This window comes from Sparus aurata, chromosome 3 (assembly GCF_900880675.1).
Source record: "Sparus aurata chromosome 3, fSpaAur1.1, whole genome shotgun sequence".
NCBI lineage: Eukaryota > Metazoa > Chordata > Actinopteri > Spariformes > Sparidae > Sparus > Sparus aurata.
The window spans coordinates 22,241,396-22,257,049 of NC_044189.1; the positions used below are offsets into that span (position 1 = coordinate 22,241,396).

Below are 15,654 nucleotides of genomic sequence, written 5' to 3' on the forward strand. Positions count from 1 at the left end.
GGCTGAAATACACACATTTGTTTTTTTCTGTGGTTGCTCAAATGTGGTTATCACTTATACAGATACGTATCAGGGATATGGCTGCAGGATACGGTCAAAAATAATATAATTTATGTGTCATAGTTTTTATTTTCAATGAAACAAAGTATTAAAATCATGAATCATGCGCCTGGAGACCAGATCTGTAGACCATGGCATCTCTGTGGCACCACAGTACCTCATTATAATGCTGTTTTGTCACACACATTTTAACTTTATTGTAAAAGTGCAGATTCTTGTGGGTTTTGCACTGAAACAATAAACTTTAATTCAATAATCGTAAATCACCCAAGCATATATCTCTGCATAATAATGAAAAAAAAGGAGTTTTACATTTGCGTATTGGACAACATATACGCCAGTATGGATATAACAACCAATGTATTGGCCGGGTTCTGATGAAGATAAAGTTTATTATTATTATTATTAACAATAATAATAATAATCTTTACTGTTTTGTGACTTTTCTCTGCACACTCCTGTGTCTCTCTCCAGGTGACCCCGCTGCCGAGGAGTGGTCGCAGTGGAGTGTGTGTTCGCTTACCTGTGGGCAAGGCTGGCAAGTGAGGACACGATCATGCGTTTCCTCTCCCTATGGGACGCTGTGCAGCGGCGCCCTGCGGGAAACACGCATGTGCAACAACACGGCTTCCTGCCCGGGTGACCCTGGCATCACAGGCTCAGGTATCTGTATTACACCCTCTATGGATTCCTCTATCAGCACTGCCTGAATTCAGTGGAGCTGTAGTTTGCATAGATAACTGAGGACTGACTCTTTCCAGGGTGCCTGCCTCCCCACAGTGCATGCTGGGATACGCCCCCAGCCATTGTGACCCTAAATAGGCATTAAAAGGTCACTGAAATAAACATGCCAGCTTTAGCAGTGTTGCAAAATGACGACCAAACACACAGTGCATCGCAGTTTGAATATACTGTGAGCCTCTTTCTTTTTTTTGCACTGTTTTGTAAATGTAAAATATGACAAAATGCAGCTTTAAACAATAGGCTCTCTGTTTAGCACCTCACTCAAGCATGCAGCATTTATTTGTCATTCTACAACGTGTTAAGAAAGCTGAAGAAAATAATGACAGTGTGAGACTGTCACTTTTTGAGGAAGGTAGGCGGTACACACACACACACACACACACACACACACACACACACAATCAAACACACCACACGGGCTCTGTTCAGCCAAAACATAATCTAGGAATGGTGTAGGAGAAAGAAAAAAAAAAAAGCTAGAGAATGAGAATGTCATTTTGTCACTTCAGTTCACACTACTGGCCGGCTGAGAGTGAGAGAGAGAGAGAGACACACAGAGAGAGACAGACATGACACCTGAGCTCCATGTCAGCAAGTCTATTAGAGCTGCCACAGATCAGAAATTCATACTTCCTGGCATCTCTATCTTTAGCTCTCCTCTGCTCTTCCACTTTTTAATCCAGCTCTTGCCTCATTCCTCTCCTGTCTATATCTATATCAACATCGACTCACGTCTGTAGATATACCGCAGTATGGAAAAACATCAACAGCACAATACAATCAAGACTAAGACAGTCGCATTTATGGAGATGAATATTGTTAAATGTAAATTCAGCCTCTTCTCACATGACAGTTACAGTCACAGACAACATTCAGAATGATAACCGCAGCTGCTCTTTTGGCTTGGCTTCCAGCAAATTAGGTTTTCATTTTAGATGCCGTGGCAGCTCCAAAATATATTTAACCAATCAGCTACAAAAAAAAAAAAAAAAAAGTCACGCTCTGCCAAACAGGGAGAGCATATTCAACCCTGTCTGCTTGCTACAAAAATGGCAGGAGCGACAACGAGGAGCTCCTCATCCATTTTTTCCTCGGCAACACACAAACCAATCAAGCCAGATCAAGTCGCTGATGGATCTTGTGTACGGCTCATCCTGAACAACGTGAGTGCTGCTCCGGTTTGATTGCTGCTGTAGGTTGTTACATGAGACTGATGAAATTGTGAAGTACCGCCTATCCCGCGCCAGTTTGATTGCCCTGATTGCAATTGAAGTGAAATCCCGTATGGCACTGGCTCACTCCTACATGGTATGTGTCCCTTCCCTAATCAACTACTAATGTTCTGTCCACAAAGAATGTAGTCCGGCTGTTTAGAGCTGACTGCTAAATTGGTTGTGCTGATATGAAAACGATTGGGTTTAAAAAACAACATGCAGAAAAAGATGCTTGGAGTGATTTAAAATTATTACATTTCGAGTGAAGTTTAATGTTTAAGTGCTCTGCTGAATTTTAGTTCATTTGTAAAATATCCAGCCTTCGTTACACATCTTTGTCACAAGTGTTTGATAACCACATTTAAGGGATCGCATTGCAAAAACAGCTATACTGACAAATATATTGATAATGAATTTATGATTTTTTTTTTTTTACTTCCTAGTATTGGTATAAGCATCGGCCCTTTGGCACTTTAGTTGCATTATGGGTAATGTAGGAGCTATACAAGTGAGGGGGAATCATGGAATTAAACAGTTCTCTCGGTCTGCTGCATCAGGTTTTTTAATGCATTCAATAGTGTCATTGGAGTGCAAGCCAGATCGATGCAGTATTCTTTCAGAGTTAAGGCTGAAGCATTATTCTTTACCAGAAGGGATACAGCCAAGGGATCTGCCAGCTTCACTTCCACTTGTCCAGATGGACGACAACATTGAATTTGTTTAAAATCTTGCCCTGGATATTATTCCCGGTGCTGCCCTTCAAACAGCAGGACGTCCAACATCATCCTCCTCACTGATGTTCTTACCAACATGGGCCAAGTGAATTCGTTTGATCACTGTCGAGACAAAATCGATCTTTTCTGGTGCTCCACTGTAACAAGAGAATGTATTTGGAATATCAATCCAGAATATGACAAAGGCAGTGATCACTGATGCCCAGACTACGCAGCAGACTGTGCCCTCTCGCAGGAACATATCAAAAAAAGCCTGCGTTTCCTTCACTGCCAGCGCAGAACAAAACACGGCCCTCTATTCTAGTTGACGGACAGTGAGATAGTCTCTTGTTTATAACTTCTCTGAATCAATGCCACCTAAGAGAGGGTTCATTACAGGAATATGGCACCAACGCCCTCCATACACAGGAATTGTCAAAATGAGAACGGACTATTAAATGGAAGATCGGGGCCCATAACTTCTCTGCGGACAGATAACTCAGAGCAAAAGTGAGGCCGCGTCTGTCTAACTGTCATTGTCACAGCATGGGGTGTAGTCGTTGGACTTTTAGCTGCTAAGTCTGCAGAGCACAGTTTTTAAGACAAGGTCTTTGATTTTGAGCACTCGCATGCTTTCACATGTGAGTCACTCGGTGTTTACTGATGCAAGGGGAAAAAAAAAACGAGAGAAGCGAGAGGGAACATTTTCCTTCCCTGTCGGTGCATATGCTAATCTTGTTTTTATGCAAATGTGCCAATGCGATTTGTATGTCTAAGTGCCTCATTTTCCATTCAGTGTCGATATTAATATCCTCAGCCGTTCCTTTGATGGAATATTGGTTGCTGTGTTATGTTCCGTTTATTATTTCATTTTCTTCCCCACTCCTCTGATGTTTCCTGACGTGGTCCTGGAGGGGTGCAGGGGCACTCCAGGGATCGCCCGGATGGGATCACACCAAATTCAAGTAGACTGGGAATGTGAGGGCGGCAGCAAAGTGACATAAAAGTGTTAAATATTTAACTTGATGTGATGACTTTTTTAAATAATTTTCGTCAGTATTTTTGGGGGGTAATTTTTGAGCTTTGAGTCTAATTGGGGCACCGTCTACATGCTTACTTGATTTGTTAATCTCTTTGCTGCTGGATCAAGCCCTGCCTATCTTCCAATAGGGAGTCTTAAACAAACATTTAGCAAAGTGGATGCAGGCAAACACAAGTGCATACAAACCCATCAAGACTGCAGCAGTTTGGGCTTTCACTTGAATCCCAATTTTATACTTCAAATAGTATAAACGCTGCACTTAACATGTGAGGCTTGCTGTGAAATAAAAAAGTTTCTAGAATTAAACAGCTCTTCTTTCTGTTTTGAGGGAAAGTGGTGTATGCATCTACATTTAGTTCGTGCTTGTATGCATGAGCTGTGCCTTTCAAACCTGCTGTTTAGAACACGGCGGCCAGTTGTGCCAATATCCTGATTAATACGAAGGATCTGCAGGGGAAATGGTTTCAGCCAACTTCCTGTATCCTGTTTCATATGCATTTACTCACAACCGCAAATATTCACAGCACGTAGGCATAAGTGAGCACACTCTCACACAGTTTCGCCCAAAGTATCCTGAGGTGAGGACAGTGCAGTCTGCATACTTAATCCGTTACATGGATTTGCCAGAATTTTCCATTCGACTTTTTACCATTTATTTGTGTTTTTGCACAAGTTAGGACTTAGGTTGGGTGTGCTATGAGTGTGAGTGGATATGTCCCTGGGCACAGGCCTGTGCATGCTTGTACTTTTTGTGTGTCTGCACGGGTTAGGGGACATCAAAGAAAAGTAGCTTGGACAGAAAGCCAATGAAGTGAAAATAGACATTTTTTTCTCTCCTCGTTTTTTTCATGGGTAAAGCTCCTAAATTAAGGTGATACAGATAATCAATTTTAAGTAATGGTCTGGCTCTTGACAAAGCAAACTAGGCAGTAATTGGTCCGGCAAATTAACTTTTGTAATTTTTTATTATTTTTTTTTTTTTTAATATGCGCTCAAGTATATGGCTTTCATGCCCCAGAGCGTGCAAAATGAAGTAGTACCCCTGCTTCTCTTTTATTTAGCCACTGCTCATTTGCCAGAGATTCAGTGACATTTAAAACACGGAGCGGAACAATGGTGCATTATGAATACAGTATGCCTGGGTCAATGCGTAGTCAAACGCTGCAACATCACACTTCCAGTAATCATTCAAGCAGAGAGAGACCGAGGGTGCATGCAGGGATGCAGTCATGAAGTCAGGGCAGACTCTTGCAGATGGGGAGACACACAAAGTTGCACACGCACACATCCTCAGACGGAGCTTTAAATAACGCAGCATGCTGTGCAATGACCCCAGATAAAACCACGGGTAATGATGTTAATCCCGGGGATCAATATGATTTGGAATCTTATTATAGACTATGTGCTTCAGCAACTAGAAATAAATGTGAAACTGATATCTTCATACAGCATGCATCATTACATGGTCGCATATTTATTAGATTTTAAAGGCATGCTCATTACACACAACCCTATTCTCCGTGCTGCTGGGGATCCATGCTCTGATGAGTGTGCGTGTGCATGCACATGTTTGAATATAACAGGATGGGCACTTTTTTTTGTTTTTTTTATCTCTTCTCCTGGCTTGCTTGTATTTGCATCAGAAACCCGGGCGGATGTAAGTGAGTCTATGTGCTTCATCATTTGCACATATTTTTCATCTACCCCTCACAAAGCTGAATTTTTACGGAGTTCATGAACTTGATTTTGTGACCAGGTGTGACACAGATCTGTCGCTACGTGGTTTGATCAGCGCTGATCAGTTTGTTATATCGTTCTTTTTTTCTTTTTTTTTTTATCTGCGCTTGCTGCTGTAAACATGCTCTTCTCCAACTCCCTCTGTGACTGCAACCCTGATGGCAATAAAAATCCCTTTGGATGTTCAAAACTGAACTACAAGATGAGCCGTTTTATGTAATGCGCTTTATGGAATCAGGAAAAAAATAGTATAATTTAGATAGTTGCTGTGCTGCTTTATTAAAGCAGGAACTATCACTAGATGGGGATTATTTTGTCACCAATAGGTGGAGTAATAAAATCCTTATCCCAGTATCAGAGGACACTTTTGATTTGCTTATCTGCCTCCACATTCTTCCGTCTCCTGTTCCCACCTCCAACTGATATTTTCAGCTTTTAATGTGTCTTTGTCCAAAAGCTGCTTCTAGCTAGATTTTATGGACGAATTGATTGGCTTTCAGCAGTCAGACTGCAGATACACTTGTACTGGGTTGGAGAGATGGATATTCGATTTGGATGAATAAGTAATGTCTCACAGGCAAACCTATAGCGTAGTAAAAAAAAAAAAAAGAAGATGCAAAATAACAGAAACTCTTGCTGAATTGCATTTGTTTAGCTTTTCTCTGCTTGTAATTGCTTCCTGAGAAGGCTTTGCAGTTTTTAAATTAGATACCCCCAAGAAATTGGCTTATCTACCATGATCTATGTATCTGCGCCAGATATATTTTATTATCATCATCATGATTTATTCAATTGAATATCTGAAATCTTGTTTCACGTTTGATGAAATCTTTCGGCTGACATATTTCAGCCCAACACATCATCCACCAGCTGCATGGAAATACCACCTTTCAAATCAGTAATTACAACTTCTTGTTTCGGCCTTATTACAGACTCAAATTTGGTCGCCAGTTAAAACTTCAGAAAGCTCTTTTCTAGTTATGACTTCAATAATGTGGGACAAGGTGGCACGCAAATAGGCCGCTGATAGTGCATCCAATCAAAAGACATCAACAGAGTTAACATGAAATCGCTGTAGCATCACAGAACCTCCTAATATATGTATATATATATATATATATATATACATAGGATCCAAATATAAAAAGCTGAACAGACTATTCTTTGGAAATGTAGGTAGGCTTATGATTTAATTTTCTATCAATCTGCATAAAGCATGTGGAGAAACGTTGGTGTTTTAGCTGCGTTGAAGCCGTTTGGAACAAATGGTAGTCACACAAGTTGATTATGCTAACCTAGCCAGTGTTATTTCGTCTTCATTATTGATATAACTTGTGTTCAACTATATCTTTTTTTTTTTTTTCGGAAATGTAATTCAAAATCATCTTCGCACAGTCCATTTATCAAGTATCCATCCAGATATTTGGACCGTAATCGAAACCAGCAAGATAATGTTAGCTGGTTGGTGTCAGAGGGGTTCCCTGAGCTAGCAGATCTAGCTGGTGGGGAAGTTATTCCAACCCTAACCCTAACGTCAGAACTTTTTAACATGGTTGAACTCTCTTATGTGAGTTGTGTATATGTCTCTACTGAGTAAACACTTGTGTTATAACTTGGGTAAGTTTTTACATAAGAACAGCTGCCATCTGCCTCCAGTTCAGTGAAGCCCACAAATGAGCTTGCTTGAAAAGGCATTTCATTAAACAGCATAGTAGGCTATGAAAAAGCATCTCAAATGAATATCAGTGGATGCAGTCTTGATGCTTTTTTTTTTTCTCCTTGCCACTCTGACAACATACAGTAAAGCCACTTTGTGCAGCAACTCAAAGACTCATTGATACCACGTGTTGCTGATCTATCTATTTACCAGCTGTACATATCAGCGTACTTCTTATTAGCACCGTCTTCTCACTCGCTTTCAGCCTTCTACTCCTGCTCCTCTGAGCCTTCCTTCACAGAGTAGGCTTAATTATTTATCGCCATGATTTATTTAGCTTTGCTCAACACAAGACCGGCAATCTCCATCCTGCAGTCTCTAACTTTCTCTCCCTCCCTCAGTATATCTCGCCTTCTATCTTTTCTTCCAGCGTCTCTCCAAAATCCGCTCCTCTCTCTTTCTTCCTTCTCCTTCAACGTGGCCTAATCTTCGCTGGTCTCTCGGCGAACATTTCTGTATTTTGAAAATAACCTCCTCCCTTTCTCAGCGTCAGTCCTTCAAACTTTTCGAGATTGATCTTTTTGTATTTTTTGTTTCGGAATTTGCTCATAATCTCCTCTTTTTGTCATGTTCGGTTTCTATTCTCTCCCGTCTTGACACTCATTAACCAAAACTGTCATTCATGTTCTCCTCCTTTGGCGTCTCCTATGGAAAATGTCTTTAGCATTCTAATATCCGTCTACCATCATTATTCCCGCTTCACAGGTCAGACATCTCCGATTTCAGCAATTATTTTCGTGCATGTGTGTGCATCATTGCACAGTCTGCCGGTGTCACAGAGTTAAAACACGGATCTAGTAGACGCGTCCCTGACAGAAGTAGCGCTGAGAGATGCAGTCTGGAAGTCAAGTTCATTATCTGCAAAGTTTTTGTGCAACTCCGCTGCTCATTTATTCTATTTTGATTTAGTTATCTGTTGCTAAAAATGGGATGAGACGTGCAATAAAGAGGAAAAAAAAAAAAGAGGAGAAAGATTTTTAATACTTTAATTAGCGTGTGAAGTGTTTGAAGTGTTTGAAGCCTTTGGATCCTTCGGTTCACTGTTTATAGTAACTGAAAGCTCTTTCAGAGGCAGACCTACCATATTAACTTCCTTGTCATGAATCAAACTGCATAACCGCATGACTTCAGACGCCAGTGTGTCCATTCCTGACCTCCAATTCTATTTCATACAGTAACATGTGGGTACAGCTTCATCATTGCCGTTTCTTTTCTTTTGTTACTGGAATGTTTCTGTGGAGGTCTGAACCTCCCTCATGCCTTTTTTTAAGGAATGTGCTCAGACTCATTTAATATGTCATGTTTCTCTCATTCTCTAACCCTCCTGCCTGCGATGGGATGCTCCCCTCCCCTCCCCTCCCCTCCCCTCCGTCCCTCATTCCTCATCCCCATGTTGTGTTTGTGCGTGCGTTTGTGGGTGTTTGCAGTGCATGGGCTGTGGGAGGAGTGGTCATCATGGAGTCTGTGCTCTGTGACCTGTGGGCGGGGCTCCAGAACGCGAACCAGGAACTGTGTGAACGGAGGCGGGGTCACGGCTTGCGGACAGCCCGAGATTCAGACCAAACTCTGCAACATAGCAGTGTGCCCTGGTTAGTACCATCCCCATTTACATGACACACCCGATCTCTCTCTCTCTCTTTGCCTCTCTGCCTATTCAAGCATGACTTTCTTTTTCTTCTTCACCTTAATCACAAAACTTACTTTCAATGCTCTCGAATTTACATACATAAGCATTCGCATTTTGTGTCCTTCCATTATAGCTCTTGTACAAACCAAACGTGTCTGTCCTCTTGCAAAAAAAAATGTGGACTGAAGCTGCATTCATGTAAAATCACACGGACTGACGGGAAAAAAAGCAGAATGTCAGCATTCTAAAATTCTAGTATGGGATATCTTCCACTCTGTAAGAACAACAATGTGTCAACGTACATTGCTGAAATAAAATTCTTTATTGACAACAATGGCAGCTCTGGTCGAAACCAACCCAAGCCATCAATATTTAACCACCCAGTTATGAGACTCAACAGCCATCGTTCTTTCTCCAGGAAGTGACATTAGCAGTGCAGATTGAAATACATTTAAAAAAAAACATTTGCCATTCACGATCCCCAAGGATTTAAATTTTCCCGTAGCTTTTCCTCCAGGCGCCACCATGAGGTTGCCAGATGTTCATGTCCTTTCTGTTACAACCAAATACATTTTGTTGCTTTCAACCTCAGATGTAATTTCTGTTAAGTACGGTTATCAAGCAAATATTACCATGCTAACAAGCTAAACTGAGATGGTAAGTATGGTAAACATGGGCCTGCTGATGGTCAGCATTTTAGCATTGTCATTGTGACAGCATCTTTAGAGTTACGTTATTACAGGGACATTCCATGTCAACTCACCAAAGGCTTCCTTTAAAATCATGGCACCTTGCAAAATCCCGTAGCTATACATTTTAAGATTTGATTCATTTTCCCCTGAACATCGAAGAGATCCCGAGGCACCTTGGAAACATGTATTCATTTCAGTGGTTGTTGCTAAATCGTTACAATAGTTTACCCGAACAAAGAATTTGTCATTGTCAAAAATTCCTCTTCACTTTATTATAGCTAGAGGTTACTACTTCTGTGTAGTGTAAACGTAGTTATATCACACTAAAGTTATTTGATGACTACCACAGATCTTGTTATATTGACTGTAACTTCAGAGCTGAACATTTTCAGGTTATTTTAACAGATTTCTACAGGGACGATTACTTACCATGAAACCTATTTATGTGAAAGTTTAGATATTTGTTGCATATGTATAACAAATTAAAAATGTTATATTACCTTAATAGTCCCAGTTATTCATTTGATTACTGTAACCATTCAGCAACAACTATTTGAATGAAGATTTGTTACCTTACCTCCTTAAAGTCTCTCGGATATTCAGGACATATTCAAACCAAATCCAGTTTAAAAAATAAGCGATGGGTGAAGTTTAGAATACACATGCAAATAATCATCAAAAGATGTATGAGGGGCCAAACTTAAAAGGAACTGTTATCCAAATTCAAGTATTTGGAGTATGGCTAGAGGATTTTACAAGGTGCAATGAATTTAATAGCTGTGTCAATATGAGTTTTTTGAAAAGTAAACTGGGAAAAGTTCTTATTTGGATCAGGCATTCTACAAGCTGAAGCAACGTATAGCTGCCCTCAATCGTTTGTTATTAACCCTGTTTTTGAATTTCTACATTTTAGTCCAGGTATCCAGGTTGAGTTAAGTAAAAACAGTTTTTCCGGCATCTTCTAGGTCTCTGAACAGCCTCCGTATTTGGTGACTTTCTACTGAAATTAACTTTATGTTCATCACACTGAGAGTAAAGTAGTTGACTTGCGACCTCTTGACTGATATTCTACAAAAAATATATTTCCATTACTCAAACAAATGTAGCACAATGCAACTCTTTAACTTAGGCCTAAAGTTCATTTAAGAATCTTTAATAATGATCCAGGAAAACTTACAGTTTGGATTATTGGTGAACTGTATAGCGGTCTTCTTGTTCTGCTGACATGGCGTGAATGCAGCATAGCCCCCGTCTTTCCTGTCTGCTCATGCTCGCTGCTTTAACTCCTCAACAGAGTTTTCAGTTCCATATTCATCCGTGGTCAGCCGTGGAACACATGCCCACTTTTCAAAGTCTCCCTCAGCCGTTCTGAAGGCTCACAGCCGAGCTAAGGCTTTAGTTGGGACCTCTATGCCTCTTCCATGGTTGGCTTGGTTTAGATTACTGAGAAGTCCTTCAGCGGAGCCCTTCTGCTATTGTCTCTGAGATTACCTGTTAGGCCTTTACCTTGTCAAGGATAGCAATAAGTCACTGGTGCAGCCCCATCTAGTTCTGGTGTTGAAGGTACCTCAGGACTTTATTCCATTCTTGCTCCGACTGTCCGGCTGAAACGTCTTCATCAGACTGCCACTGGAGTGGAAAAAAACCAACCAATTGAAATAACATCTCAGTAGAGCAGACTCTGCTGAAAGAGCAAAAGCCTCTGACATTTCAAAACTGCAAGCCTACTTTAAGGCATGTGCATAGTCTCTGTGCAATTTTGATTTAGTATTTAGCGCGTCTCTTTCTAAAACTTCGAAAGCATTGACATTAAAAAAGGGAATATTCATTGTTAATATTCATCAGTGTTTTAATTCCATCTGTGCTAACCACGTTGGCAGAATATAAATAGAGACACTAAAACAAAAGACGGTTTGAAGCTAAATTGGTGGTCGCTTTCTGAATAATAACATTTTTTATTCCTGGATGGATTTCAGTCCAAGTGAAAGTGCATATGCTCGGATGATATGTAATCACTCACAGGCTCAACAATTATCACAGGGGTAAGTGCTTTTCCTTTCTTATCACGAAGGCAAAGAATCCTGTGTTATTTTCCATACGAAACGATACATTATTATGTGAATGCTGCTGGAGCCGGTCTGGTCTGGAGCCGTTATGCGTCCTCACCCTCCCTACTGACTAGTATTCTTCTATTTATTTATTCATTTGTTTGTTTGCTTTTTTTGTTTTCATCTTTTTCAAAGTCGGCTTGTGTGAGGTTAATATTTAAATAAAACAAAACTGTCCCCGTTGCCAGACGTAGAGGCTGCGAAAAAAGTTGAGGGAGGAATAGGGAGACGTCCTAATCTAAAGTATGGCCTCCGGGATGTTTTGCCATGCTGTTTGGGGAATGGGCAAAGGAACGAAGAGGGTTTTGGAGAAAGGGTGCGCTCGTCCTTTCAAGGGCCTTGAGGAAATATGTGTATGCGTGTGTCTCTGTGTGCTTTATGTGTTTATGTATGCATCTGTGAATCTATCACAACAGATTCAGCGTGCTTTTGGGAGTTCAAAGGCACAAGTCCTTTGAAATGTTGAATACCAGCAAAGGCCTTTTGGCACAAACGTCCCTGCACAGAGAATAGCGCTTTTAATGGATCTCTCTTGTGTGTGTGTGTGTCTGTGTGTGCACGGACGTATGCAGTTCAAGCCATAAACTCACCATCTACTATCCTGTACCGCATACTCTATCCTGTGTATACCACAGTGTGTTGAATCAATGTGGTTTTAAAGTTAATCAAATTAAACCCTTGTGCCGTCATTTAACGACCCCTCTTTGCCGTTGCACATCTCATATATCTATTTGTAGACGTGTGCTTGCCAGAACATGTAAGACGAACGCACGCATGTGTGGGCAGAGCTGCGATATGTTAATATGATCTACAGTCATACATGAAAAATGAATTTGATCTCATCACACCCTTCCAGAGCTGATGTCAGGAGCTAAATGGCACTCGCGTGTAGGCAGAGAGCCGGCTGGAAAATGCCTTTTACACTCGCTGACGCACACTTTTTTTTTTTTTTTTTTCTCACAACATAAACAGTCAGTTGCGAGCCAAGCATACACAGGGATTAATGGTCTTAATTACAGGCAAATTAAAAGTTTGTGGCTTTGGCAAGTAAACAGCTTACCAGCACAGAGCTGCAACGCTGTGTCCCTGCGTAAATATGCTTTTATCGTGTTTATTTGTTGGCATGGTGCTTTGTTCTGTCTGTGCTTATGTCGAGCTCACCTTATATGATACAGTTCCCCCTGCTGATGAGTGATACTATGTCCATGTGATTTTGTCCCTCTTGTGCAAACTTTGCTGTAAAATCTTTCTAATTTGACACAAGCAGCCCGCCGCCCACTCCATGCTTTAGCAACTTTGGTGCAATTGTATGTGTGTCCTTGGTTTTCACGGTGATAGAAAAGATGAAGAGAGTCCAACAGTCAAGAGTATTTTTGTTTGGTTCGTTCTTCGTTTGAAAGCTGTTTTAGACTCGTCACTTTAATGTCTCCGGAGCAACGTCACGTCCACACTTAAAATCCAGTCCACGGCTCCTTCTGTGTTTGTCAGCCTCACAGCAGCTAGCTGGAACACTGTCCGAGTCGCACACAGGGTGATTGACCACATTACCAAGGAGAGTTGGCAATGCTTTCCCACTTGGGAGAAGCAGACAAATACATTTACTGCACTGGACTTCACTTTCTCTGTTACTTAAAGCCCCTGTGTACAGAATATGTGCCTCGATATATCATTCTGAGCCGGAACAAATACGGCTCATGCTTTGAATTGCTATTCTCGTTAATAAAGGGATAAGTAGACAGACTGCTGCACAGTCCTACGGCACAATATACACAATAGCCACGCAGCATCGACTGTACATGCAGGTCTCCTCTCTTCAATGTATCCCGTTAAAATGTATGTGATTAAATGTTAGCATTGCCCTAACTTAATTAATCAAATTCATAAATACTTTGTGCTGCAACTATGAAAGCATACATAATGCATGTCTGTTCGGCACAGATTAATCACCACACAGGGAAATTTGACTCGTACATCGACTCAGCTTCACTAAGGTTACACTAAAGTGACTGAATAATAATCAGCTTTAAACTCGATTACTTGTAATCAAGGTTTAAATCTGCACTACACGTTGTTTTTCTATTACCGATTAATCAAAAGTTTAATGTGACGTTGCTTGTAGTGTTGTGCGCTCTCCTCAGCTCTGTGGAGTGACTGTCCTTTAGCTCTTTCTTTTGGTTCTGCAGCCTGCATCTTTACTGTCTCAGTTCACCGGCCCCATTTTTTCCCATCAACCCTCTTACCTGAAGCAGCAGGCACCTGTTTTTGCCAAGACCATAACAGCAGCAAGACAAATTAGCAAGTAGCTGGTGATCACTTTGGAGCACTTAGTGGCTAAAGAGCCTGAATTTCCCATCAAGATTTAGCAAAATGGAGCTAAAAGGAAAGTGAATAATAGACGGTCTGTCATTGGGTTGCTAAAACCAAAACTCCAAATAGATCCTAATGTTATGACATAACCAACGTACCAAGAAGCTGTTTTCACTTTTAGTTTTTTTAACCAAAAGTGACACTGCAGCCAACAAAATTGTTTTTTTTTTTTTACTCAATTTAAATCACTACTTTTACTAATGTGTTTTTGTGAAACAGCAGTGGAGAAAGCACAAACAATTTCTTTGAGAATAACAAGTGAGCAGTCATGTAATTGGTCATTAAATGAAAACCACAGTCACAGAATGGCTCTTTAATGGTTAACGTAAAATATTTAGACATCATACGCTCAAGACAACTGGGCGACGGTGCAGTCGAACGATACAGAAGCAGTAAGATCGGGATTGTTGACCTACGTGTGCTTTTTTTATTGGCATGCTGTGCGAGATGTCAAAGGGTAGGATTCGTGTCGAAAAGATGTGGGCGCTTGTCGGAAACAAAGCGAGCACTAACAAATGCAACAAGAGAGGCATTTCATTCGGCCGTATTTTAAAAGATAAGTGGACAGGGTCGCAGGTCTGTAATTGGTTCCTCTGCCAAGTTTTGTTTACAAAGAATTCTAATCAAAAATGTGTATTGAAAACCAGGTAAGCTGTTATTCACCGACAGTTCATCTGTCACACATCTTTATTTAGTGTTTCCACAGTAAAACACAGAAAACCGAGACACACTTTGTCAAAATTGACTTAATAATTACTGTCTTTGAAGTTGATGACATACCAAAACTTCTTGAATAAAACGCTGTAAATGTTTAATCTGTCTGTTTGTGATTATCATCATTATTTTTATTTATTTATTTTTTTTTTTTTTTTTTTGCATCTAGCATTCCGGGTTATGTTATTTGACAGCTCAATGAATCCAGCAACACTCCCTTATTGAAGGGGACTGGCGGGGGCTTTGATTACACCTGTGCATTTCAAAATGAGCTATTTGATATTCGTGCATCACCTGACAAGCAGTAGGAGATTGTGCAGATTTATTTTTTTGTTATTTATCTATTTCTGCACAAACAGCAGTCAGGAGTTGAGATGCGTTGCCTTTCTAATGACACTTAGAGTGAAAATTCAACTGAGCGTACTCCGTGTGAACTCTTTAAAACAAAGCATGAAAGGAATTGTAATCAGTTATTCCATAACAGATTGAGATATTTAAAATGTCCACAGACACATGCAGTGTTTTATGTTTGTTTGTTGCTATTTATGGATTTATGGAAAACCAAACAGCCCCGTGCAGTTTATTTGTTTGCTGTCTTAACTCGGCCTATATCCTGTTTGCTTGTAGCTTACTTACGTTCTGTACTCTGGTGTCTCCGCTCCTTCTGCATTTTTCTATTCCCCTCTCCGAACCCTTTCTCCCTCCACCTTCATCCACTTCCCTGTTTCTTCATATCTGCCTTGTGTCTCTCCAGTGGAGGGCCAGTGGTTGGAGTGGGGGCCGTGGTCGAGATGCAGCGTGACGTGCAACACAGGGACCCAGCAGAGGCAGAGGCGCTGCAGTTCTTCGGTGCACGGCTGGGCTGAATGTAAAGGCCCCCATCAGGAGAGCAGGGACTGCGCCAACCCTTCCTGCAGCG

General features: G+C 40.9%; 1 protein-coding gene across 1 annotated transcript in view; it reads left to right on the forward strand.

Annotated features, from left to right (window-relative positions):
- The window catches only part of adgrb2 (adhesion G protein-coupled receptor B2), a 247,813-nt gene that overhangs the window by 112,101 nt on the left and 120,058 nt on the right, over positions 1-15,654 (forward strand). Inside the window, exons 4-6 of the mRNA XM_030411455.1 lie at positions 535-723; positions 8,655-8,816; positions 15,490-15,654. Coding sequence (XP_030267315.1) covers positions 535-723; positions 8,655-8,816; positions 15,490-15,654 — 516 coding nt within the window. The remainder of the gene's footprint in view (positions 1-534; positions 724-8,654; positions 8,817-15,489) is intronic.